This window comes from Euwallacea fornicatus, chromosome 29 (assembly GCF_040115645.1).
Source record: "Euwallacea fornicatus isolate EFF26 chromosome 29, ASM4011564v1, whole genome shotgun sequence".
Taxonomy (NCBI): domain Eukaryota; kingdom Metazoa; phylum Arthropoda; class Insecta; order Coleoptera; family Curculionidae; genus Euwallacea; species Euwallacea fornicatus.
The window spans coordinates 2,120,420-2,146,710 of record NC_089569.1 but is presented as its reverse complement, the minus strand read 5'-3'; the positions used below and the strand labels follow the sequence as shown (position 1 = coordinate 2,146,710).

Below are 26,291 nucleotides of genomic sequence, written 5' to 3'. Positions count from 1 at the left end.
TCAAAATGTATAGACTAAACACCAAGATATTATTTAATAATTTCGAATAACCATTTATCGATCTACTCAGGAATCCTTGAAAATGCGTGCGATTAAGACAGAGAGGTTAAATGTTGCCGTTGTCATATGTGACAAGGCCGAGTCGTCAGTGCTGCCCTCTCCGCTGTCATGTTGTTAGGCTTTTCATTACAAATGGAGTCTAATGGAGACGATTTAGTTAAAATAATCCGAAAATCTTCATAAAACTATGAGAAAACTGAAGCAAATGGTAATGAACCTTAATTTTTTAGTGAGAATTTCTTATACCACAATTAAACCGGTGCCTGTGCTAGTGGGAATTTGAAGAACGTATATGTTTACAATTCGTACATGGGAGCCACCTCTGTCTTTGACAATCCACTATTTTAAAGTTATTTATCAATTTTATTTACGTTTCCCCTCCAAAAGTTCCCAATTTTATGATCGAAACATGTTTAACACAATTTGCAAGTACTGGGGATAATAAATTAATCTGGGAATTGCCTCTTGGAGTGTGCATACTCCTCAGTACTAGTGCAAAGAATACTGGTGTCTGTTCCAATAATTGTAGCAGCATAGAGTGGTTAAAACCCTATGTAGCCCCATTTTTGAAGTATACTTTAGTTTGTTCTTCATTGCATAACTGGGAGCTAACCTTTTTTATATTATATTATTTGTTGTAGAAAGTGAATGCATCGACAATCTGCAGTTTGTGGTATTGGAAAATTATGTAGTGAGTATCAAAGTTTTACCTGGAGTTCTAGTCGCTATAAGTTTTACTAACCAAGCACCACCCACTAACGTTTGTATGTCAGTGATTATAATTTTTTTCATGGACTTTAATTAGTTGCATTACAAATTATTTTGGTCTTCATTAGCTGTCATAGTATCCTTATGAATTTCATCTTAACATAATAATCTCACTTGGGCTATTTTTATGTATATTTAATACATACTATAACCTAATTTTTGATATTATCCAATATTGTTATTTATTTTTTTAGGTATCATAAAAGAGATACTCAATCATTGTGGAACTGAAGTGCAATGTCACAGAGAGCAAAGAGACCCAATCGATCTGAGGATGGGTCTATCCCGGTTAAAAGGCGCAAAGTAAGTACTTAAATACATTGAGATTTTACGCAATTTTTAACCTTCAGTGTGGTTTGGAAGGGCCTTTAATCCAAGTAAATTTAGTTATTTTGGCTGCTTGAAAATTAACTTATCAAATTTAAGAAATATAAGAAAAGTAGTCTGTTTATGTGAATAATTTGTATGTGCTTAATGGATGTTGATTGAACTCTTGAAATGGGGGTGTTTTTTTTTAACAATAAATTTCATTTTTCTTGAACTTCTAAAGTCCTTAAATCATAAAATTTGTGCAACACACACCACACAATCTGTTACAAACACATGTAAGCTGTCTGTGAATTTGTATAAAAGATAGTTTGGGTTATTTCTGGTAAGGGGGGGGACTTCTATCTATAATCCCACAGAAAAACAGTTTGTATTGTCCTGTACAAAAATTGTATCTAAAGTTTTAAGACTTAACGAATTATTAGGATGTTAGACTTTTTCATGCATATACAAACTATAGGCAAAAAGGACAATGATTTTTTTTCTCAGCGGACGGCGGCCGAGGAAGAGGAGGCGGCCTCCTTGGCAGCTGCTCAGGCAAGCCAAGGTGCTTGGCAACCTCGAGCCAATGACCTCAAAACCATCTACAATCGTACAACCACTGAAGCCCCCGCTGAGTTATTCCGAAAGGATCTGATTAGGTAAGTTTTAGAATTAAAAATTGGTGATTGTGAAAGAATATAATATTATTTCAATAAAAGAGTAAATAAATAAAGCTCTAAATAAGTTTTTTAATATGATTGAACTACTGGAAAACAAAGTTATGCAAATTAGCGTTTTATATTTTGAATAAAGTCAAAACTGGATAACGGTATATTGCCCATTTTATCAGATTAAAATCTCGATTGCCTAATATAGTGGTATAAGTTTAAGTTAAAAAAAAAACGCACTACTAAAAACGCATTTTACACATATTTCTAATCAATAAGTTTGTATATATATTTTCCTCTGTTAATTATATTGAATTTTGACAAACAAATTTAGTTTTTAAAAACCACATAAAAGGAAAATAATATAGAACGTATATTTGCCTACTCAATCTACGTTTTACTATACACGCTGTCCTTGAAACCTCAAATTGAAATTAATTCGCCAAACTTTCAGGAAAAGATGCAAGTTTTCTAAATTATAGAAGATATATTTATCAATAATTTTTGGAATATACACATTTTGAATATAGAATTTCGTATCCCATCTGAAAATGAAGTACAATAGGCCTATACCTATTGTACTCACATTTTGCATCCCAGATAAAAAGGACTTTCATAGGTTATAATAGAGGATATTTCTAAATATAACGGTTTACCTTTTTTTCTGAATTTTATGAAATATTTACTTAGCTGTAACTGTTTTGGAAGTATTTCACTTCAAACTTGCCATTTCTCCGAATTTGGTTAATATCCTATAACCATCATTCAAGAGATATGATTGCAATTTCAACTAATTTTGATATCAAGTTTACTTTCGGCTACTTCTACCCAAAAAATTAACAACAGTAGTATTAAATATGAGCCGTTTCTAATCGTTTGTGAGATATTTAATTATTTAATTATTTTATACTAGTTTTTTTTTCGGTTATTTACCCACTAAATTTAGACTTATTTTTGGTTTCTTTGCCCCAAAAAAACGATTTTTTAAAAATTAAGCCTTTGCGTTCTCTAGGCACCCTAAGGTTTGTTTTTGATGAGATATATTCTTATGAAAATAAGAATTATTAATTTAATTTTTTCTTTGATTTTGTACCCAAGAAGTGAATAACATTGAAAGAATAACATCTATAGCTGTTCCTGGTAATAATAATTGAGATCGGTTTGATCTTTATTCGTTGATGTTCAACCAGTTAAATTGATTTTCTATAGCTAGCCAATCCCATTGGTTGATAGTGAGTTAATAGGGATGAATCCGATCTAGATTTTTTATTTTCGATAACTTTTTGTATGCAGTATTTTCTTTTATATTTTATAAAATATATATATATATATATATATATATATTTGTGTAATCTAAACACATGTATCTTTAGGTTAATAGTGTATGGTGACTCGAACTTGGATTATTTGGCGTTAGCACCTCAATTTTTTTTTACGGAAAAGGGTGTTAGTATGGTACAATTTATAGCTAGTGGGCACCCCGATTAGAATCACTGCACATTTGTTGAGTACGATTAATTATATGCGTTGTAATTTTTCTAGGAGCATGTGTGTAGGGCGTAATTTTCTTCCAGCAGGGTTTTCAGACCATTAAGTGATTGTAGGTCTCTTTAGGGAAAGGCCTTCACTAGCAATAGACTCACGGTCGGCGAAGAGGTATTTTCTAGACAACTTGCAAAGAAAAATTTTAAGAAATTTGATGACTTGTCCTCTATAGCTAAACGGGTAGGCAGAGATGGCGTGGACGACCCATTTGAATTATTTTACAAAATGTTACTGAAAATTTTTAATTTCAGCTTTCCAATGGTAAAAATTAAACATAAAAAAAAGGAATTCCTGGATATCGAATGGCATAAAATTTTCTGGCAAAAGTATGAAAATATTGAGGTATTTGAAAAAATATTTCGGGCATATCTAAGTTTTTTTGGCTTATTTTGGTAAGTAAGAAAGTGTAATTTTTATCGAAATGAATTGTGGAGGGTACCGATGAGAGCAATTTTGAAGATCTTCTCAAAGGAGCATCTGTGAAGAAGTTGGTTTTGTCTTGCCCATCCACATAAGTGCGATGAAACTATTTTATATGAGATTGCAAGAACAAGGGCAAAGGGACAGAACTAGATGACAATAAACATTTTTAGAAGACTGCTGGAGGCCGCACTAGTGGTGCTGGTTGAGTCAGTGTAACATTCTTTTATACACGGTCCTTTTCTTAAATCAATTATGGGTTTTTCGCTCCATAAAGAAGCGGGGACACTTTAATTATTTCAAAAGTTACTTTCACCAAAACTATTGAGCGGTTGTTGAAGAGAAAAATGATAGAATTTATTGAGAACCGTAGTCTGCTCCACTCGAAAACATTTGGATTTAAAAATAAAAGAAAGACTTATCATGCGATTTTTTCCTCCATGGTGCCTTTGAGAGAGCTGAATAATGGTGACATACCAGTGGAAATCTCTCATTGAATTTGAATAACACTTGAGTGATGTCAGTTCAATGTGGTTTTGGTGGAGTAGCCTCGGGAACTGCTCAATTAACGATTTGTCATGCATGTCAGAGTCATCAGATAAATCATGAATACATCGTAAGTTAAACTTTGACAAATACAATTGAGTTTCTGCATGGAAGAGTTTTAAGAGCCTGCTTCGCGCTAAAAATCATGTCTAGGAAACTGGACTGACTATTCTACGGCTAGATAAGCCTGTTTTGCCTTGATGAAGATTACTTTTGATGTGGAATCTGTGTTTCGGGAATTTTTGGCAGAAGACTTTAATGCGGTGTTAATTCTTTAGAAGATCGCCAAACGATATATGTGTAGAGTTTGAATGTAGAAACCGTACCGGCTATTATTTTTGAGGTGCAAAACACTTACGCTCCGTTCATTTTGGGAACCTATGCTGGAAGAATTTTACAATATTAAATCTTGATCTTATTAATGGTTGGGATGATAGTTATCGTATTTATGACATGTAAATAATTATAAAATAAAACAACTGGAAAATATGAACGTTCAAAATACAGTTCTCGTCTTTTTCTACCATAAACGATATTTTTAGTAAGAGAAATGTATTAATAACTAATTTACTGCATAAAAACAAAAATTTCCTACATTTTCTACCTTAGTTCTCCTCTTTCACCCTTTAATTTGAAGCTATTTTAATATTTTTGGTTACTTCAATAATAGTCGAAATGCAAAATAATCAAAAATGGTGAATTTTTCAAAATCCCTTGTATATTGGAAGCAAGTGAAGATAGTTTCTTTATGCCAATAAGCTAAGTTCAAAATAGAGCACGTAACACCTAGATTTTTTTCCTGTATCACCGTTGCATTCTTGTCTGTAGAAATGGCCATCCTGTATATTATGTATAAAGATAAATAATTCGAAATCAGTGAAATAAGTATATTAACTTCGATGTGAATTATGGTATGTAAAGGGCCTTAATAAACCGTTTGCGAAATTTTGCAATCCTGCCGTGTAACTAAATTACTAGCCATTTTTATAATTCGACAAAAATTTAAAAATACCGTATCATAATACGAGTTGAAAATTGGATTATATTGGTGTGGTCAATCAAATTTTAAATCCCTACCATATGAATTTTTGTGTAATAACGACACGAAAAAATAAGTATTTCTTGTTGCATTTCACCAAAATTTCCATTTGTTTTTTTTAGCGTATAATGACATGTTTTTCGACTTCTTTTCAGTGCCATGAAATTACCAGACTCTGAACCATTAGCACAGGATGAATACTGGGTTATTGTCGATCAGTGGAAACAGGAATGGGAACGTGGGGTACAAGTGCCCGTCAATCCAGACTCCCTTCCCGAGCCATCTGTTTGTGTGCTTCGCCCCAGATCCTACAAAGTACAGAAGGATTTTAAACTGTACTTATTTATAATATAATAATGTATATTGCTTCTAACAATATTTTTACAGTCCAAAGAAGTACATTCGAATAACAAAAGACGAGAGCTTCGACCCAGAAACGCACGCTTTTTCTAACGCTCCAGCTCAAGCGGAGGCTGCGTGCTCTTACGATTTGGATGAGACCGATGTGGCTTGGTTGCGAATACTTAACGCCGAAAGAGCCTCTTCTGGTTTAAGTCCTGTTTACGAAGACCAACTAGAACGGGTTATGGAAAGGCTGGAATTGTGCTGCTGGGAGAAAATCCAATCTATTCTTCGCAACGAGGAGGGCCTCGGCATTGAATACGACGAAAATGTGATTTGCGACGTCTGTAGATCTCCAGATTCGGAGGACGGCAACGAAATGGTGTTCTGCGACAGCTGTAACATATGCGTACATCAAGCCTGCTACGGAATTACCAAAATACCTGACGGACAATGGCTGTGCTGCACGTGTAAAATCAGCAAAAGACCAGACTGCATGTTGTGCCCGAACAAAGGCGGCGCCATGAAGTCCACCCGCACCGGGCAAAAGTGGGCTCATGTATCGTGCGCTCTTTGGATACCGGAAGTGAGCATCGGTTGTGTGGAAAAGATGGAGCCTATAACTAAAATCTCAAGCATTCCCTCAAGCCGCTGGGCTCTTATATGTGTGCTTTGCAGAGAGCGAAGAGGTGCATGTATTCAATGCTCAGTGAAGACTTGCAAAACCGCCTATCATGTGACTTGTGCGTTTAAACATGGACTCGAGATGCGCGCTATTATCGAAGACGAGAACGCTGATGACGGTGTCAAACTGCGGTCCTACTGCGAAAAGCATAGTAAGTCCAGTAAAAAGAGTGAAAAAAGCGTTTGCTCGGGCTCAGAGGATGATGATTCCAAGAGAAAAAAGAGAAAAGATATGACAAATGAAGAGAAAAACCAGGCGAGAGCAGCGAGATTACAGGAAATAGAAACGGAATTTTTCAAGCATGTCACTCCTAAAGACGTGGATGTGCGTACGGGAGTGGATGCTGACGCATTGCAATATATCTATAATTACTGGAAGCTGAAAAGGAAAGCCGGTAATAATAAGCCGCTCTTGCCCCCCAAATCCGAAGACGTGGATTTATTGTCCCAAAAACGGGAACAGGCCGATTTGGAGAAGATGAAAATGTTCGTCCAGATTCGGCAGGATTTGGAACGAGTGAGGAATTTATGCTATATGGTCAGCAGACGGGAGAAACTCAGCAGGAGTTTCTTCCGCATGCGCGAGCAGACTTTCCATAAACAAGCAGCCGTTTTGCAATCCTCAAACACCTTACCCAACACAGTAATTCAGGCGGTGATTGAAGCCAACCATGGTCCCTCCATTTACGACCGGCTTTACTCTCACAACGATGCCGAGGACCACACCGCAGATTTCGACGTTTTATTGGCGCGAATCGCCGGCCTTAAATCTCCCACTCACTCGGGAGACGAGTTCAAATCGGACGTCAATGGACTATTTAAGGACGTCAAGAACAACCCCTATAAAAAAGTGTATTTCAACGGGTCTTCCAAGCGTAAAAGCACCAGCTTGTACGGCAGCAGTCTTTCTAGCGAGGGGAGCAGCGATGAAAGGCCGAAAGACAATAAAGAAAATCAATTGCGCAGTAGCTCTGAAGACAACAAAAGTAGTAAGAAAAAAGTAGAAACCCCCAGAAAACGACCAGGGAGGAAAAAGTCTGTAAGAACTAAAGGCGATAGTAGTAGCGAGGAAGATATTATAAAGCCCCAAGTGAAGTCACAATCCCGTTCTCGTCTAGGACAAATAGCCAGTGAACTAGGGGATAGCGGGAGTGAATCGGACGAGTTACTCCCTATTAAAAAATGCGACAATCATACCAAGAACATGTCTTCGATATATTCAGACAGCGAAAGTTCGGACGTGTCTATGAAGAACGATGATAAGGCTACTAGCGACTCACAGAGCAAGCTTAGGACTAAAGCTGCGGTCAAGGAATTTTCGAACAAGGGCGGCAATTCCAAAAGTCCGAATAAGTCCAGTCCGGAACCATCTAAAAAGAAACTGAGGCTTGAGGAAAAAGCAACCAATAAAAAGAATGACTATGTGCCTTCTGATCTCATCGTACCGCAAAGACAGGCGGCTAAAAAGGCTTCGGAGAATTTGAAGCTAACAAATCGGTCAAAAGAGCCGCATTCCACTCCTTTGCAATCCGAAGAGGCTATTATAAAAGTGGAGGAGAAAGAGAAAAAAGAGGTTAAAGTGAAAGTCAAAAAGTCTCCTAAGGAGTTGGAAAACAAAGAGTCTTTGGATAAGAGAAAAGAGAGTAGTAAAGTTGAACAGCCTAGTAAAGAGGGTGATAGTGATTTATTGGCATTTGTCCCGCAGAGGCAAGCTGCGAAGAAAGCTGCAGAGCACATCAAGAGTGGCCTGGGAAAATCTGTCCCTCCCACAAATGAAACAGATTCTATCAATAAAACGGAAATAAAAACAACCAAAAAAGACATAATCGCGGACGTTCAGTCAAAATCTACTAAAAAAGATGAAAGTGAGTCGTCATCAAAATCTCCAGCAAAAATCCCGGAAAGTAAACGCAAGTCTTCAACTCACTCAGCGCAGTCCTCCAGTACCTCCTCCTCCTCCTCGGGCAGCTCTTCAGACTCCGGCAGCAGTTCCAGCTCGGACAGTGAAGAGGAACCTGAGAATGATAAGGTAAAAGAGAAACCGCGATCGGAGAGCCGCGATGAAGCGACTAAGCGGAGTAGTGACGCCAAGGACTGGCCCTTTCTTGACAAGGGAGCCCGTACCGCGGCGTCCTCATCCTCCTCCTCCGAATCGAGTGATTCCAGCGGGGCATCAACGCCTCCTCCGCCAGCTCGCAAGTCCTCTCCAGTTGCGAGTCGAAAACCGTCCACTTCGCCAAACAAGAAGTGCCCAGCAGCCCGAAAAACCTCCCCAGCTCCAGCCCGAAGGGCTTCTGTCATTAGAAACAAAAGCCCTGCGATTAACAGAACTACGCAGCCGGTATCACCAACAAAAACTTCCAAGAAATCGACACCTAAGAGAGAGGAACTTGCACGAAGAGGAAGAGGCAAAGCGGCTAGGGGAAGACCTCCCCGGCCCGCACCCTACGGTGATCGGGTCGGAGATGCTCATGTCAGGCCAGGAGATCTGTCTGGTGACAAACGTGTCGGTGTGGAAAGACGTGTCAGCAAAGAAGAACGGGATGGAAAACTTGATAGTCCATATACCGCTAACAAAGAAACCCGCGACCGCCCTGGCGGGATACTCTCTCCGGTCAGTAAAGCGGAAAAGAAGTTGAAAGAAAATGTGTTGGAGCCGACTGAAATAGATTTGGAGAAGGAGATTAGAGAAAGAAAGGCTGATAAGGAGAAGGAGAGTCGTACCAAGACCAAATCCACCCTCGAGAAGCTGTTTGGCACTCCCAAATCCAAAGACGAAGCTAAAGAGGAGGAGATGAGAGATGTCGAAATGCTGGACTTACCAATTATTAGTGATAAATCTAGGGAAAAATCTGTAGAACCCAAAGAAATGCACAAAAAGGAGATAGTTTCAAACAGGAAATCTCCATTGAGGCCAAAAAATGTGAACGAAGAAGTTAAAACCTCTAAAATTAGTGAAGAAATTTCTGCCGCAGACAAAATAGTGGAAGATCACCTGCAGTCTCAAAAACTCAAAGAACAAGATGGTGTCTTTCTCAACTCTATTGACTCTTATAACATCCATCAAGACAATAATAGCAAACATGAGTTATGCGAAAACGAAACCGCTAACGCCACTAAAACTTTAGAAGCGCTACAGGCCAAATCCATGTTCTCTCCGCCCTCTCAGCAAAAAACCACAGACCTCTTAGATTTGGTCAACTTTGACGACAGCTTCGGATTGACAAAAGAGGAGATGTTGAAAGGGCCCATTTCTTTTCCAATAAACAATACCTCCTTGAAGGAAGATACCAAAGAGGACAGTGCTAGGGAAACGTTGAATTTAGTTGAAAAACTGCGCATGGGGCTTCATAAAAAGTCTACAAGTGGTGAGGGTGAGGATGGCGCTACTAGCAATGACGTTGAGAGTGACAAAGGAGAAAATTTAGAGCAAAATTCATTCAATTTTCCTGTTAATAATATTATTACAAACAATCATGTGCCCAAGGAAATTGCAAATGATACGAGGAAGTTGCCAATGTTACAAGACTCTACACCTGAAGCCTTGATAGCTCAAGAAAAACCATATGTGCCACAAAGCGAAGAATTGAGTCATACGGCTCCGATGGAGGGAGATGAGCGCTGGGTGCCCCCAAGCCAAAATTTTCCGAATCTTCAATCTGGCTTAGAAAACTTCATAAATACTCCCCAATTCTTGCATCGATTTGCTCCGCATCTTGCTTTGGGCAAAGAGCCAAGTGTCACCCCTTCGCATGATCCTAGAATCTCACAAACTCCTATGTCGTGCATGCCATCACCTTACCCGGACATTCATCCCCAAGCCAAATGGGCAGACAGCGCAATAATGCCCAATAGAAGATCATCGTCCAGTTCCAGTGATAGTTCCAGCGAAAGTTCCAAGCGCGAAGAAGAAGTTAAAAACCATACCGATATGGGAATACCTAGCGCCCAACTTGAAATAGCAGCTTCATTTATGGCTGCACAAATGCCTCCGTTTCCACCCAACCACATGGATCATTTCGGGGCCTTTCCAGATCCCTCATTGGTCCCGGTTAGCCTCTTTCCCCCTCGGACTGTCAATACTCAAATCCCATTCCCACCTACAGGGTCGACGGGAATGTTTCCTCCGGCCTTTGGGGCACCATTTCCGGCTTCTTCGATACCATTAAGCAAACCAGTGGAGGATTCCATTCCATACTCCGCAGCATTCACCTCGACTCAACATAATACGGCTTTGACTGCGGCCATGATAAACATTCCTATTCCAACGGTGCTGGAGCAAAATTTAACGTCCACGACAGTGGAAACTCCATTGTTGACCCCGTCCAGCAAAGCGTCCACTGAAGAGGTGGTTCCTTCACCATTGTCGTCAGCGGAGCCCCAGCAAGTTAACAGTGCGATGCCTTCACCCGGTACTTCGACGAAAGTTGTCGTTGGTAAGTAATTTCTTATTATTGTATTGAATAAATAATTAAAGATAATCTGATTTTTTTTGTCATAACTCGTTTTCTTATTATAGCGTTAAATAAATTGGTATTTAACATTGGTAATTTCTTAGGTAAAAAATCGCCAAGTAAACCTACGAGAACCTCCGCACGAGTCACTTCACAGCTGCTTAATAAGTCACCAGCAAAAAGTCCTGGAAAGAGCCCTTGTCAGGAACTACCCCCCAAACAAACCAACCAAACGCGAGGAAGGGGTGAACACAAGAGAGGATCCGGTAAATCTGGCGTTTCCAAATCTCAAGCCTCTTCGCGAGGCCGTGGACGCGGTAAGGGTCGAGGTAGAGGCTCGCATCATAACGACTACGATTTCTTGGGGGCGAACACCATTCATAATAAACTGGTGGGCACCGTGTATGATCTGGACTTCGACGACGACATTTGCAGCGAAAATATGACGGATTTGAAGTCTATGCGAGAAAGAAGAAAATCAGTGGATGTACACGAAAAGAAGTTCGATTCTTATAGTTCCCCGCGATCCCCCAAGTTTGCCAGCCCGAAAAATCGCTACGCGACTGATCTTCGCGAATTAAAACCTCCAAGTCCGTTGGAGGAACCACGGACTAAAGTGACAGATATTAGTGCGAATTCCGCTCCAGTTTTCCCTGATGTAACTCCGGTATTACCGGGTCCCGTGGACATGAGGACATACAACAGCGCTAATTTCGACCAACCCGCTTATAATGAACACAACTTGTTAAACGCCTTTGCATCGGGTACTGCAGGAGCGCAAGTGCATGACGAACTAGATGAAGACTTTGAAAAAGAGCTGCATTCTGCATTGTTGTCTACTAAAAAAGCGGAGCAGCCTCCCCCTCCTGAAGTGGCCAGCAATAACAACAGCAATATCAAAGTGTCTTTATCTGATTCTCGCAATCAGTTAAAAGTAAAAATCAAGGGACCAATAGCTAATTACTCCCCCAACGTTGTGGCACTACCACGCCCTATTACCAACACTGAAGCGGCGAGTGTGAGCACAAATGTAGTGGTGAATAATGTGGGCGGTAACAACACGCCCACGGGCACCTCCAATTTGAGGAGGATGCGCAAAAAGGAGCTGCTGCGTCAATATTGGACTCAAGACATGAACATGGACGATCCTTCTAGTAAATGTAGTTTCATAGCTCCCCCCACGGTGACTCCCTCTGTGAACAGAACCATAATTACCATCCCCAAAGCTGTGGCGTCCATGACGAGTATTCCTACTAAAGAAGACTACAGGGATTACCGAACTGATGATATCATGGAGACGAAGCATCACAAGAAATCTAGGGGTCTTTCCCGGGAATTGAAGCAGCTCGAGTTAGGTGAAGATTCGAATGATCGGAGGAGAAGTGGGAATGAACCTGTGAAGCACAAGACTAGAGGAAGACCCCCCAAGGCGGCTCCCAAGCTGAAAATTAAGCTTGGGGCAACAAACAGTGTTGTTGCGGGTGAAGAGAAACCGGAGGAACAAAATGTGCGTCCTCCGAAGAAGCGCCTTGCAACGATCTCCAAACCCTCGGTCGAAGACTTGAAGCGAGACAGCATGAAATTCCGCAAGCAAATTATGGCCGATTTGAAGATTAAAAGGAGGAAAGACAAGATCGAAAAACACAAGAAAAAAGACCGGAAAAAACCAGATGCAGAGGTTCAAATCATTTCGGACGAAACTAAATCAACAAAGTTAATAATCCGGTTCGGCAAACCCAAAACCGAAGTGCGAACTAACAATTGTGATAAATCGGAAGAGGCGCGGACTAAAGATGAGCCTCAACTTCCTAAAATTAAGTTAAAGATCGCGCGATGCGTGGAGGGTTCCGGGTACGTGACTAGACCCTCCTCCATCCCGGACGCCGTCAAAATAGCGGAAGATCGGACCTCGCAGCCGGGACAGCCGCCCCCCTTGCACCTCCCCGATGCCCTTCAGCCGCCCCCGGCGCCCCCTCCACTCAGCAAAGACTGCGAAGTTAGGTGATAACCGTGTAACGGAACTCGTGTAATATAATTATAGGTTATTAAATTTGATAATTGCGGCGACTTGCCCCCTGTCAGGCGACGTACCTGATTTCTTGTTGGAGCAAGAGGTGCTCTGAAAACATCACTTGTGGGGCTCGGAATCGGTTATTGAGATTATGGGGTGGTCTAAGCATGTAGCTTTTCTTTGCAATTAGTTTCAATTCCTATCTCAGAGATTGTGATATATCATGTTATGTCGTGATATTTACAATCGCTATAAAATCGAAAAATGCAGCATGACCTGCGTTCACCCCTTTATGAAGATTTTGAGAAGTATTTTGACCTCATGATGAGTTACCTTAATGCTTCTATATCAAGAAACTCTGAAGGCCCACTTCCAAAATAGTTAGATCAATTTGCGCGTTTCGAAAGCCTACAGCATGATTGATTTCCCATATATGTGTAAATAAATAAGAGCGGAAAAATTAGGGAGTGTTTCCTGGTTTAAAATTAGGGCGAGCCTCCCATTTAATGTCTATGCCTGAAGTGCTTTCCTTCTGAAATACAAAGCGTTTGTTTAACTGGCATTTGAGGGTCATTCCCTAAGAACAATGTAGAAATAAAACGAATTCGACAGCAATTCTAGTGTTCTTTTAGGGTGCTCCTGCACAGCATAAATGCATCCAATGGTGATTCCTTTTACTGAAACCGATTAAAATGTTATTAACAATTAAATTTAGCAAATAGTACAATTTGTTATTTCATAACAGGTGCGCACTATAAGTCATTTTATGACTTACTTTAACCGAAATAGATTCTTTGTTCAATATTGAAATATTTTGATTGATTTGAAACTTACGTTGTTGAGAGACGGATTAATCTAAATAACCCTCCGCCAGAGCGGTGAACGCCAACCTGCATATCTTTTAAACGTAAGAATATCCCCCCTGCGTTAACGAGGAGGGTAGTAGAAGTTGTTCAAAAAGTGTGCCCTTTACACCTACCTGCTTCTGGTAAATTTAAGAAGCGGGAAACCTTGGATGCCCATTTAAAGGAGTATTGGTCACAGTGAAATTTCTGGTCCGGTTAATGTTTTTGTTAGTTGTTACTAGAGCCAAAGTATCCCCTTGATCATTAACGTTTTTCACCATCATTTCAATAAGTTTCAATGCTTATTTAAGTTGTGTGTGTTTTTTTAATGATTATCATCCCTCATCGTCTCTGATAAATATATTTGATTTTTTGAATTGGTATTTTTTGCGACGTCGAATGTGTGCTCCACAAAAGTGAATTTTAAAGCTTTGGAAATTCCTAAAACATAGAGCTACTCGTGTTATCTGCTTGATTTTCTGTCTATCGGTCCATTTCTTAAACCGGATACGTGGACCGGATGGTAATTATTTAAACTTTCTAACTCTATATCTGAGAAGGGCAACACTTTAGGTATAAACGTTATATATGTAGTACGAGACTCCCCACGAAATGCAACAAGAAATTTTTTGATACTTATTCATCTACACCCTATATATCCAATATGCAGAATGTTGCAAAATGTTTTTTAAAGAATTCTAGGCAGATTCTACATTCAAGGAATAAATTTTCCATAAACGTAAATCCGGAAATAGTTTCTCACCGACATACAGGATGTCGGTAGTCAATTCGACAAAGAGTAATTAGTGCTGTGACGTATAAAAACATGGATCGCCCTGATCGTTGCAGGCGTCCGCTCAAGCCTCAAATATACCCTTAAGATCTGTATTAATGCTATCTTTGAACTAAACATCTTATAAACTCCAAGAGTTGCAAAAGAAACTGAGAAACGCTCCCAAACATCCTGACACTTTTTCCCTTAGCTTCGGATGCATTTCACGTAGCAATCAGCTTCAGAATTATCTGAAAATTATTTTGCAACGCCCTGTACTCAAGGTGGTTTTTTTTTAAGTACCTGCATTGTGGCTAACGTCGATACAACTACACCTATAGCAGTAGTGCACTCATTTAGAGAGGACATCCTGTATATTGGATATAGCTGATGTTCCTAGAAAGCGATTTCCCCTGAATTTTTTCACTTTTATGAAAGTGAAAATTGCAAATTTTGATTTTTTTTTGTATCGCGTATGTGACAGTCCTTTGTGACGTTCGGTTTAGCCGGAAATGATATCAACAATTTCACTATTTTTAAGAGAATGTTTCACAAGTTTAAACATATTCGATAAGTGCGTGAAATTGTCATTACAGTGGTGTATCACAAGTGATTAATATTCTTTTTCAAATAGAAAATTTGTAACTGCGAACGCGATATATTTTGTTATGGTTTTTTAATAATAATTCAGTTGTTTTTTCCTTTTTTAAAACGACTGCAAAATGTGACTTCCTAGATTTTTTTTATGGATATATCAGATATTTCTTTCTCTGCGCCGTTTTGCACACAGCACCTTGTAATACATCATTGTAGAGCAAATTTTCTGCTCTTTCATTGTGTACAAAAAATATGTGGACTGTCATAGTATATCGCAAAAATCAACTTTTTATAGCGAAAATTATGAGTTATGATGATAAATTATGATTTTATATGGAAAATTATGATAATGCCAGGCTTTCTCATTGACATTAGGATTTATTGTAGTGTCTAAGTAATGTGTGTGATATTCGAAAGATTTACTTGTATTAATTGTGCAGTTCTGAGCCCCCCATTGTTAAAAAATGTCTTAGCTAGTGGTAGAGTTTTAATAAATTGGTAAAGAAATTGCGTAAATTATTGTACAAAGTCAATTACGTAAGGCCACGGTTTATATAAGACATGTAATCATATTTTTGTACATATTGTAAGTTATTATCATGCTAAGTTGTGAATAATTCATGAGACGTAAATAGAACTAATTTATACGAATTCATTTGAAAAATGATTAAGACGTGTTGCCCGTTCTTTTCCTAGGAGACATTCGTTGTTCGAATTGGCGTATTGCATTGTGTATAGAAGTGTGGTTTCATCGCAGCAAGAACAAACTACTTAAACGGTTTGTTCTCAAGTAATCTTATTGTAGAACAGATTTTTTTAAAGGAAGAAACAAAATTCTATTCCCTACCATGAACTACCACTGCTGGCTGCGTTTTTAAAATAATTGTTAAATTAATTTCTTTGTACAAAACTTAAAATAATATTTGTCCGTTTTAGCAGCCGGCTTGTCATAAATTGTAATAAAAGTCTTAAAGCTATGAACAAACTTTTAAACTATTTTTTACACATATTCTTATTACTCAGCGTTTTATTTATTTATTTTTTTATTTAATGTAAAGAGTTTTGTTGTTTGTTGACATTGTTAATGTTAAGTTATATTTTCGTCCGAAGTGCGCGGTATCGTCGAAACGTCCTTGCTAAAATCGTTAGCATAAGTTAACTTTATATTTTCTATATAAGAAACAAGCTTTATTCAGTCGGATTTTCGCAAGGAATGTCATTGTGAAAGTATATTTTTTAAAGTAATAGATTTATTTTATTTTTTTACCTATTATTTAGGCGATTTGTAAATAGGAATTGTGGCTCAGTTTTCTTAAATTTTATTTAACACTGTACAATCGAGAACGGCACAAGAATTATTATTGTAAAATGTTATTTAATTTGTATATTTTGTTTATAAGCCGACCTGTAAGATTTATGTGTATTGTTTAAAATTGTACACATAGTTGATTCATAAATTATATCCAGTTTTATACAAAAACGTGTTTTAATCATTTATTCAGTTAAATTTCAATTTGACAAGTCCGGCCCTGTGTACCAAAAAGAGTTACGACCATGTTCTCGGTCGCCCGTCGCAGTTCTTCTCCTGTTACAATACGTGTGTACGAGAGAGAGAGAGAAAATCAAAATGCTGTGTCCCACAACAACTGAGAACACGAACAGTACTATTGTCGCCAGTAGTTTAATTAATCTTTGCGATTTTAAACTAAGAAAAAGAAATTGCTACGTAGTAGAAAGAGCTGCTTGAAAACTGCAACAACTGATAATAGCCCTTATCAACGTGTTCAAATAAATAAACAGTGTCTTGTATAAATACGGCCGGAAATTTAAAGAAAGGAAGCAAACGACGAAAATAATCAATTTATGACCAATAGGCGAATCTAGGGAGATCAGGGCGAAACTCAGGTGTAGAAGTTTTTTTTTCTTTTAAGCTTCATGAAGACCTGAAAATTTGTCGAATACGAGGAACGTGGCAAACCAAACACCTGCTTGGACCGGATTTGCAGACAGATTCACAATCTCTGTTCAGGAAACGGTTTGCAGTGTTCCTTTCGATTTAATTCGAATATCAACGGGAATGCGGGATGCACCATTCAAAAGCATGAAACAAACATTTTGGTTTCTCAAAATAAAATTTAAAAAAATTAAAAAGTTGGTGAACATTTTGATGTTCACCATTGGGATCTCTGATGAAGTGACGGTTACAAGATCGGTTATATTAGGAAAAAGCTCACTTTAGAAACTAGAAAAAGTAAGGGAGAATAAAACTAGTCAGTGGTTCAGTAATCAGTATTTTTAATCTTTTTGATCCAGTTGCTAGGGATTTTGCTTGCAAATAAATTGAGGATGGAGCATGTGCAGTGGTATGGCAGTTTTATCAATACCTTACATGAACGTTACTAAATAATTAAAATTTTTCTTTCTGGTTGTGCTGCAGAAATTATTATTATATTAAAAATAGGTGACTAAACGTACTGGTAACTGTCTCTTGAAAATAGCTAGGAAGGCCCGTTGATAGGTACAACTTGATCCAGGAATGTCTAGGATTACTTACGAGAAACCTCTTCCCCACATCGGATTAGATGACTGGTTCGCAAAGCAGTGGGAACTTCAGCAAACCAACGACGCGAGAAGAACAGACGCCTTCAATCTAAGACATGAGTCAAGGCAGCTTCGAAATGAGACTAACATCAAAGCCGATTGGGACACTTATCATAATAATGTTCTATTGGGCGATCGGGTGACTGAACTGGATAGATGGAAGGTATGATATTGAAGAGAAAAAGTTTCAAAGATATTTCAAAAGTTTTCAAATTTATTTCTCAAGTTTCTTTGAAAACCATCACCACCGGCAACATCCCAAAGCAGCTATAACTCTTCCATATATCTCGCACATCCTCGAGGCGCACTGCTTCGACAAAAGACTCTGTTGCCATTTCACTAATTATTAACTTAAATTTACTTCTTAGGCGATGTTAGAATCATGCCTGAAACGAATAGACAAAGAGATGGGCAGCTTGAAAGACGAAAAATACGAGACCGAAAAAGAAATCGAGTCTCTGGAAATTCCTCTTGGAGTGATCGCAGAGTGTATTTCCATGAGAGACAACAGGCAAGGCTCGGAGCTTACTCACGACGAAGGAGAAACAGAATTAAAAAAAGTAACTTATTTTTATAACTATTTTATCAAAAAGGTCCCTCAAAACTTTATAGGAGCTATGCGTGGTAGAAGAGGTCAAGAAGGTGCTGGTTGAACGATGCCAAACTGCTTGGGAAAAAATTAATGTGTTGAATGAGGTTCGCTTTAAACTAAATATGCACATAAGCGATAAACAAGAAGCCATAGAAATTGACAAAGACCAACTGAATTTGGACAAGAATTGTGGCAACATCAGCTTCAAAACTGACCCATTGCGCATAGTCAAAAAGTAGACCAAAAACAACTCTTTAATAGTAATTTATTTTTAAAAATCTTTCTAGTTCAATTCCATATGAGGGATGGCTGGAATATAGTAGATATGTGAAACTCCTAGCCGATCAAGAATTAGCGGACACGCTAAAACTGAGAGAGGCTGTATTAATGGCCCGACAAAGGGCCAAGAATGACATGTTAGCGCAGCACGATAGAGTCGATTTCATTTTGCGCAAGCGCATTTACCAAACGCAGAAGGCGCAAACTGAAATAGCATGGCAGCAATTGAAGATGCGTGAAGAAATGGAAAAAGTATAATGTCCAGTTTTTTATTACTATTTTTTTACTTTTGTGTCTCCAGGTGGAAAAAGAGGTACGCACTTTGGAAGAATCTTTGCAGACCAAAATTGAAGCTCTCAAGTTGGCGGAAACTCGACTTGAGAACCGGTAAAGTTGCAATTATGACTTTTGCGACGTTAAACAAGTTAAATTGCACTTCTAGATCGTATCGTCCAGGATACGAACTTGTAAGAGACGAAGCCGAAGAAGGGCTTAAGGACGAAGTCATGCAATTACGCCAAACTAGAAAGGATTTACAGGACAAAATAAGCTGTGCAAAGGCCACATTCAATGCCCTAGAAGATCAGCAAGCGATAACCGATCGCGAGCTTGAAAACAAAAATCAGTCTTTAACGTCGGATATTCGATGTTTTGATCTGAGGGCTCTATTAAGACAAGGGAAGTTTGCGGGGTCTGCGAGTCAGACCGATAGGAACATTCAGTTAACTCGCATGGAGAAGATTGCTTTTACGTAGACATTATGTCAGGACGGGAAATTGGGAAAATTTGTAGTGTTTTGCATAATAAATGTAAAAGCGAGCAAATATTTACATATAACGTTTATTAACAGACCCACGCTTATTTAAATAATATTAAAACAATTTCAACAATACACAAATAAAAGGTGATCATTAAAGAAACCTCAAATGGGCGTTGAAATACGGAAAAGATGTCTTGGAAAAATTCATGTGTTTGATAACAAATATAAAATGGCTTAATAAATGCCCTACTTTCACTATTCACCAACTACTGTAAGGTTTTTTTTTAATGATGACCCGTTATAAATAAATAACGTAATAACAAATTAAATAGATAACGTGTATAACTAGTTATTTTTCGAAATTAGACCAAATTATTAATTTGTTGTTAACACCATAAACATAAAGATTCTATTCAAAAAAACTAAGAATCTTACCAACATCTAGGGTCTTTTTCAAGAATTCTATGAAACTTAGCTTGTAGTTAAAGTTAACAGCACATTAATAATTTGTCCTTTGGGGTACTAATTCAAATATATTCTTTCCTGGAGAAGCAATTTTTTTAAATTTTATATCACGATAAACCGAGAAACAAATAAAACGCGCCAATTGATGTCTATATTTTAAGCCTTTTCCCTTCTCCTTGCGTTACCAACGCACATATTGCCTTAAATTATTCAAACAAAAATGCACTAACTTCGGTAAAAATAGATATAAATATATTACTAAATGGTCACAATTATTATAATTTCCATTAATAATAAAAAAACAATATGAATAATCTAATTCTGCTATGAGAAATATTCTTTTGCTTTCCTGAACTAACTGCTGAGTATTATCTTCATTCAGCTACAACTTCTATTGACTTTACAGCTGCCTCAAGAAGCTCGTTATAAACATGCAATTTTCCTTTGAATTTCCAAGTTTCAGCTAACAACGTTCCATTTATTGTCGGCCTCCATTTGTTGCTTACGATGATGGTATAAATGTACCCTCAGGCAACTCTGGTTGCGCATAGTTTTCCCGCAAACCTGACAATCTAAGTCTGTGCTGGATTTTGATTCGTGTTTGTCTCGAATATGGACTTTGAGATTGTATCTGTTGACGAACTTTCTACAACAATATGGGCAGAAAACGTGGCCTTTGGCGTCTGTCGGGTATAGGGCAGAGTCTGGAAATTTATTTAAACTGCAGTAGGTGTTCTGATTATAATATATCAAAAGGCAAATCAAACACCTTTGTATATTGTGATGTTTATTAAAATGTCTATAAAAATATTTAAGGCACTAACCTATCATATTATTTAATTACATAACAATTTGGTAAATTTTTAGTCAAATAGGTAACGTTAAAACTTTAGAAATACACAATATACATTGAAAATTATAGTTTTAAAAATAGCTCGTTATAATTAAGTATATTTAATGATAGGTATCTACAACAAATCTAGATCAAATCTGGGACGCATTGGTGTATAACACCTATAATGTAAAAAATAGCATTTAATACCGTGTTCGGTCGCAGGTGAAAAATACGGATAATTATAGATAAAGGTTCTAGAAATACGTAGATGAACAATACTATAACCACCTAACATACACTTATCATAGAAAAGCCACTTGATGAAAGGTCCCATTAAGTCTTTCATATTAGACTGCTACTAGATCTGAAATAAAACAAGAATAGGCACAATGTCACCCATTTAAACACGCTTTTATGCTCTGTCTCTCCTCTGCATATTTTTGCAGGGCGGCGGCAGTAAAAGCGACAATTTTATTATATTTTATTTTATTGAATGATAAATGTGAGTCATACAGGCGACGGAATAATTATGAATATTCCTAGCTTTTTCGAATTTCATCCAGGTTGGTTTGCTTTGGATTTCACAGGATCAAGGTGCTACGGTTGAGTGAACTTTCTATGACTGTACGTTCAGTGCTATAGCCTCACGCAATTCGGCATCTAAATACTTAGTAATTCTTAAATTAAGAGTAAAATAAACTAAATCAAAAACATCAATATCTTTCTGAGCGTTTCCAGGAGCAGACTGTGAAACGTAACTTTCTAGGACTAGTATCAGAGTAAGAAATGGCACAAAAATATCTTATTCACTAACAAAGTGCCTAGAAACTGCAATGATGCCTTTCTCAAAGGTAGTTTCAAACTTAAAAACTTATTTCCACATAAGTAAACGGTAACTAATTTCTTAATTTTCTCATTATACACATATATACATTTAGGCCTTAACTTCCACTTTATTCACCAACTCGCTGAGATTGGTGAAATGAAATTTGGAGATGTGTTTCCTCAAACTTTCCGTGTTTTTGTACAATTGCTCACAGATCAGGCATTTGAATGGCCCTGCATCGGATCCGTGGATATTTTTCTCGTGCGTGCGCAGATGATCTCGCCTTGAGAACCGTTTCAGGCATTGCTCACATTGGTAGCCGTGTTTAAACACGCCTCTATGCTCGCTTTTTGTAGGCAGATTTGAACCTGAAGGACAAAAGAGGAATTGTCTTGAAATAATCGTGGTTGTTTATGCAATTATTGTTAAGTTTTAACCACGCACAACTATGCATTCTAATTTTCACTTAAATGAATTGATATAGAATTTTAATATCCCTCATTGCACTAAGGTTGGGTTTATCAGTCACCAGATAAGTTGTCACCAGTTACAATGTCAGTCGAAAATGCGACTTAAAAGCTTAGCTGAAACCTGATAAATCGCCCAGTGACTTATACGAACCTGGCTCAATTACTGGGGTTCTACTTACACAAACAAAGTGGGTTTTAGGTACGATTTAGCGTTTAGCATGCCATTAATTATTGGGTTATCCTATAGTCGTCAAATCGCTGCAAAACGGTTTAAAATACTGCATTAGCAAGGTTATTTGTATCGTATTAGTGTGTTATTACAAAACGCTACTTACCATGCAAAAACAAATACAAAAACTAATCAACAAAAATAACTGCAAATAAATTGAAAAAAGCGATTTTTAATAATTTACTGTAAACAAATTTTGCGCGAGGAAAAAAGAAGCCGAAAAGCATATATGTATATATATATATATATATATATATATATATATATATATATATATATATATATATATATATATATATATATATATATATATATATATATATATATATATTTATTGTGCTACAGCGTGCTTGGCAAGTTATGAGCATAAACCGACAAAGTTGTTTAAATAAAAACGGGTCAACGGATCAATCTTGGCCTTCATTTAACCATGGATATAAGACGATATTACGACTATCGGGCCAAGCACATGTTCAAAATTGTTGTAGGACCGGTTATTCCGCCACCAGCCATGTTTTTCCGAAGTTTTTCGCCTCCTTTAATGCGTCCATATTCAACACATTTTTCAGTAATTTTTAAAAAACATTTAAGAATGCACGTGATTTTTTTCATAGGTAGCTTCGTGTATGTTCCCATTTGAGTTTCCAGATGCAAAATAAATTTTGGTACGATAAAGATGCTTTCTCTATTTATTTTAAATTATTAAGCCTTTTTTGTACACAATTTCAACTTGATATGTCAAAAACTAAAACCGTGGAATCAAATTGCAAAAAGTCTGGAATTTTTACATCTTGTATCATGGTATTGAAACGTTTTCCAAAATACATATTGTATACAGTAAAGGGGCGCCTTTTTTAAGGATAAAAAATATGTGGTTAAAGCCCGGCTGCGACAAAACCCTGACACCCTGTGTAATAGCCAACTTTTCTAAATAGTTAACTTCCAAAACATTCAATGTTAAGTTACGGTTCAGTCATTTAAATAATTTATTGCCGGAATATTTGTACAATTGAATATTTCAGTGCCGTAATCTTACAATTGTCTTTGGTTGACAGTTTTTTTTACAGTTGGCAGTTACGACCATTTTATCATAATTCAAAAATATAATGTTTGCCTTTCCACTATTTATTTAACCGGTAAAAATCAAATACTTAAGCACTTCTTTTTATAAGAATTTCCCTGTTAATTTCATTTAATATTTGCCTGATAACAGACAATAAAATCAAACCTTTCAATACAGCAAAATAAACAAATCAACAAAATCCAAAACTATACTAATTGTCTACCTTGTTCTGAGCTTCCCTGCTCCCCACCACTCATCCCTGCAGCCGTCTCAATGTGTGCCTGCAATGGCACATTCTCTCCCTTCCACACTCTTTCCGCACTTTTGGAATAATCTTTGGCTTCATCAACTTCTCCTACAACTGGCTTCAAATCTCTAACTTGAGTCGCATTAGTAAAATCACAGCTATTGTAGTCCACGTTAGGCTTTGGCATGTCACTCTCTTCAGTCTTCAGCAACAGACGATTATAACCCCCTCCTCCTCCTCCTCCTCCTCCTCCTCCTCCTGAATATGTTTCAGAGATTTTCAGTCTTTTGGAAGTATTAGATGGGGAGGAGGAGGTCTTTGATTGTTTCTTCGGGCAGTTTAAAGGTAGAGGGGATGTTTGTGGAGGAGGAGGAGTTGATTGAGAGTACTGAGGCATGTCGACATCAGAAGTAGTTTCTATGAGTTGTTCATAAAGGTCATTAGAGTCTTCAGGTTTGTTGTTTTCTTTTGGTTGAGAACCTGTCTCCTCTCCCTGTACACACAATTATTTTATACAGCACAAAAAAAACCTTTTTCGAGCAAACTTACTGGATCATCCCCTGTGAGTCCCTTCACCTGTAGCACTTCTGCAGTTCTTAAAAAAACTGATAGATTCTCCCTCAAAACACTGACTTCCCCCATATACATGAACTGCAGTATATCCTTCATGTTTTCATGGCCCACATCCTTAAGAATTACTATGGGATGCTTGCAGGGGTTCGTCTTGAACATTTGCTTGAAATAAGGGCTGCAGATGGAAAGTACCACTTTATGAGCCTGAAGAAAGTGGCCTTCAACTGCTAGAGTAACATCCACCATTTCAGCCTGCTGCAGCAGATCATGAAAGCCAGATTTTAAGTTTGAATGGAAGTTGTTCCATCTTAGAGAGAATTGTTCTGTAGTTGTATCAGTTGACATATTTATATCTGAAATTTTCAGATTTCTATAAACAATGTAATTTGATAATTTTAAATTAATGTATATTAATGCAATTTGGAGTGAAATGAGCATGAGTGTACTTAATGCACCAGTGATTTTATCTGATTCAGTTTGCAGGAATATGTATTGATCTAAAATTATCTAGATTTTTTTGATGTGCAAGTTATATTTAAAGTAATTTTTTTAGAACCACATCCCACTTATTTGTGACACCTTTATTTTCTTCTAAGTGACTATTAAAATTGTAATAGATGTTTTATAAAACAAATATCTGCTTTTTAGTGTAGAACAGGTAGTAAATGACATTCTCAGCATAATAGATATAAGTGCTTGCTGGGCAATTTTATTACTGAATATATTATATTGATTTTAGCAAGGAAATTGCCCAATTATGATACTTACATGTCATGGATAGTATGTGCAATTATTTGTATATTGGTCAAGTATTAAGAATATTTTTCCAGACTTATCCCTTTAATAAATCACACACATGATTTACCATATTCTTACCCGCAAAATTATGATAATGAAACACTCACTGAAAACACAAATTAACTCAATAATGAACTAAGACGCTCACTTTAGATAGGATTAAATAATTCCACACATAAAATGAACTTTGTTTCAGCATTTTATCAACCACTGCTACTACATTGTTGCAATCTATACTTGTAAACAAAATTTTGTTAATTTAAATTTGTCAAAGTTTATCTTGACTGCTCACCTGAAAAATGTTAGAACTACTAAACACTCTCTCTATCTTTTAACTGATAATACCTATTTAAACTACAGGATATTGCAGAGTATCCTACTAAAGGGGACTCAAAAACAATGTGGTACCTAGAGTAATAATTATCCAATAACAAAGTGCTTGTGATTGAATTATTTACTTAAATACTGTCGAACAAGCATTTTTGGTAATTTTTATTTGTTGCAAATACCCAATTAATAACTCGTCTGTACTGAAAGCTTTGTGAATGCGTGGACAGTTTAATGTTTAATTTCTTTAGTTCACTGCAACTACTACAATCAAGTTGACTCTTATCAAAGGATGTCCAAAAATAGCCAATGGGGTTTGACTAATTTGTCACACAGCCATTTGTTTTTTAAGGTTGACCAATGGGAAACTTGTAAATGTATTCAAAAATTACACTTTGTTTTTTCTGTGTCAATTGTTCAGTTTAGTTTTATTACTGCTTATGACCACAATCAAAAAATAAAATCCATAACCTAAAAATACATTTCCTTACTGTCCCGCTGTTTTACTTACTTTTTTTAGCAGGCCTTCTTTCGGGATAGAAGATCAGGAGAGGTTTTTTAGACTTCGTAAACGAACAAACTACAATCTTACATAACAAAATCCATCGACATGATGCGTGCAAATATTTGAGTAAACAAATCAGGGAATGATGCACTTTCCTATACCTACTTAACAACAGAACAGACAACCCTAATTTAAGCACTTCCGGGCCGGGTCAATTTAATCCAATCCGGGCATCCGGGAGCGAACGTGATTGCCAATTTTGCAGACCCAGAAAAAACCTGCATTGTTGTCAGTTTGCTATTTATTTCTATAATTTATTTCAGGTACTTTTTATAGAAGTTTCTCTGTAATATCTCAACCCAATTTGACTACCTATGGTTGGTAATTAGTCAATTAATTGAAATAAATGATATTAGGTGTTGCGACAATATTTTATATGGGATGCATTTTTTGCATGTTGAACGATGTCTATAGGTGAACTCGGAAATAAATTGACAGCTTCATACAGCATTGCCGGATTGTAGTACAGTTCAAATGGATAAGACATTAAAAATCATTAAAAATATTAAACATAGACGGGAGAATAATTTAAAATAATCAAACATTACAATTAGAACCTATGATGAAACATAATTTGCTGAAGAAATCGATAATTTTCTCA

The 26,291-nt window shown here is 37.2% G+C and overlaps 3 protein-coding genes across 9 annotated transcripts; 2 read left to right on the top strand and 1 right to left on the bottom strand.

Moving 5' to 3' along the window:
• Window positions 1–160: 160 nt before the first annotated feature.
• On the top strand, window positions 161–14,410 carry rno (rhinoceros). The gene is made up of 7 exons (XM_066297497.1): window positions 161–268; window positions 702–751; window positions 1,023–1,131; window positions 1,645–1,796; window positions 5,511–5,690; window positions 5,743–10,817; window positions 10,940–14,410. The coding sequence occupies exons 3-7, from the start codon at window positions 1,066–1,068 to the stop codon at window positions 12,838–12,840; spliced, it is 7,374 nt and encodes a 2,457-aa protein (XP_066153594.1). The 5' UTR covers window positions 161–268; window positions 702–751; window positions 1,023–1,065; the 3' UTR covers window positions 12,841–14,410.
• A 2,335-nt stretch (window positions 14,411–16,745) lies between these two features.
• LOC136347569 (tektin-2) lies at window positions 16,746–19,847 on the top strand. 2 transcript variants are annotated; one of them, XM_066297670.1, is made up of 7 exons: window positions 16,746–17,521; window positions 17,579–17,824; window positions 18,030–18,221; window positions 18,274–18,488; window positions 18,541–18,784; window positions 18,834–18,919; window positions 18,975–19,847. In XM_066297670.1, the coding sequence occupies exons 2-7, from the start codon at window positions 17,597–17,599 to the stop codon at window positions 19,285–19,287; spliced, it is 1,278 nt and encodes a 425-aa protein (XP_066153767.1). In that variant the 5' UTR covers window positions 16,746–17,521; window positions 17,579–17,596; the 3' UTR covers window positions 19,288–19,847. The 2 variants fall into 2 exon arrangements, with proteins under 2 accessions (XP_066153767.1, XP_066153766.1); XM_066297669.1 differs by having other exon boundaries at window positions 16,746–17,537; window positions 17,595–17,824.
• LOC136347570 (protein bric-a-brac 2-like) lies at window positions 19,357–26,224 on the bottom strand. Of its 6 annotated transcripts, XM_066297674.1 has the most exons (5): window positions 25,091–25,600; window positions 24,877–25,029; window positions 23,977–24,353; window positions 23,404–23,920; window positions 20,528–21,786 (listed from the first exon to the last, which is right to left on the bottom strand). In XM_066297674.1, the coding sequence occupies exons 3-5, from the start codon at window positions 24,343–24,345 to the stop codon at window positions 21,527–21,529; spliced, it is 1,146 nt and encodes a 381-aa protein (XP_066153771.1). In that variant the 5' UTR covers window positions 24,346–24,353; window positions 24,877–25,029; window positions 25,091–25,600; the 3' UTR covers window positions 20,528–21,526. The 6 variants fall into 6 exon arrangements, with proteins under 6 accessions (XP_066153770.1, XP_066153771.1, XP_066153769.1 ...); XM_066297673.1 differs by lacking the exons at window positions 20,528–21,786; window positions 25,091–25,600 and adding an exon at window positions 19,357–20,461 and having other exon boundaries at window positions 24,769–24,888; XM_066297672.1 differs by lacking the exons at window positions 24,877–25,029; window positions 25,091–25,600 and adding an exon at window positions 25,637–26,224.
• Window positions 26,225–26,291: the final 67 nt, after the last annotated feature.

What these genes read in the sequence shown, in the direction of transcription:
- rno (XM_066297497.1), top strand. Translation starts at nt 1,066, where the DNA reads ATGTCACAGAGAGCAAAGAGACCCAATCGATCTGAGGATGGGTCTATC. An exon ending in TTCCGAAAGGATCTGATTAG is followed by an intron (nt 1,797 to 5,510) that starts GTAAGTTTTAGA and finishes ACTTCTTTTCAG; the next exon opens with TGCCATGAAATTACCAGACT. An exon ending in TTCGACGAAAGTTGTCGTTG is followed by an intron (nt 10,818 to 10,939) that starts GTAAGTAATTTC and finishes GTAATTTCTTAG; the next exon opens with GTAAAAAATCGCCAAGTAAA.
- LOC136347569 (XM_066297670.1), top strand. Translation starts at nt 17,597, where the DNA reads ATGTCTAGGATTACTTACGAGAAACCTCTTCCCCACATCGGATTAGAT. An exon ending in GAGAAACAGAATTAAAAAAA is followed by an intron (nt 18,222 to 18,273) that starts GTAACTTATTTT and finishes AAAACTTTATAG; the next exon opens with GAGCTATGCGTGGTAGAAGA. An exon ending in GAAACTCGACTTGAGAACCG is followed by an intron (nt 18,920 to 18,974) that starts GTAAAGTTGCAA and finishes TTGCACTTCTAG; the next exon opens with ATCGTATCGTCCAGGATACG.
- LOC136347570 (XM_066297671.1), bottom strand. An exon ending in GACTCACAGGGGATGATCCA is followed by an intron (nt 23,921 to 23,976) that starts GTAAGTTTGCTC and finishes TTGTGTGTACAG; the next exon opens with GGAGAGGAGACAGGTTCTCA. An exon ending in GCAGGGAAGCTCAGAACAAG is followed by an intron (nt 21,787 to 23,403) that starts GTAGACAATTAG and finishes TTTGTCCTTCAG; the next exon opens with GTTCAAATCTGCCTACAAAA.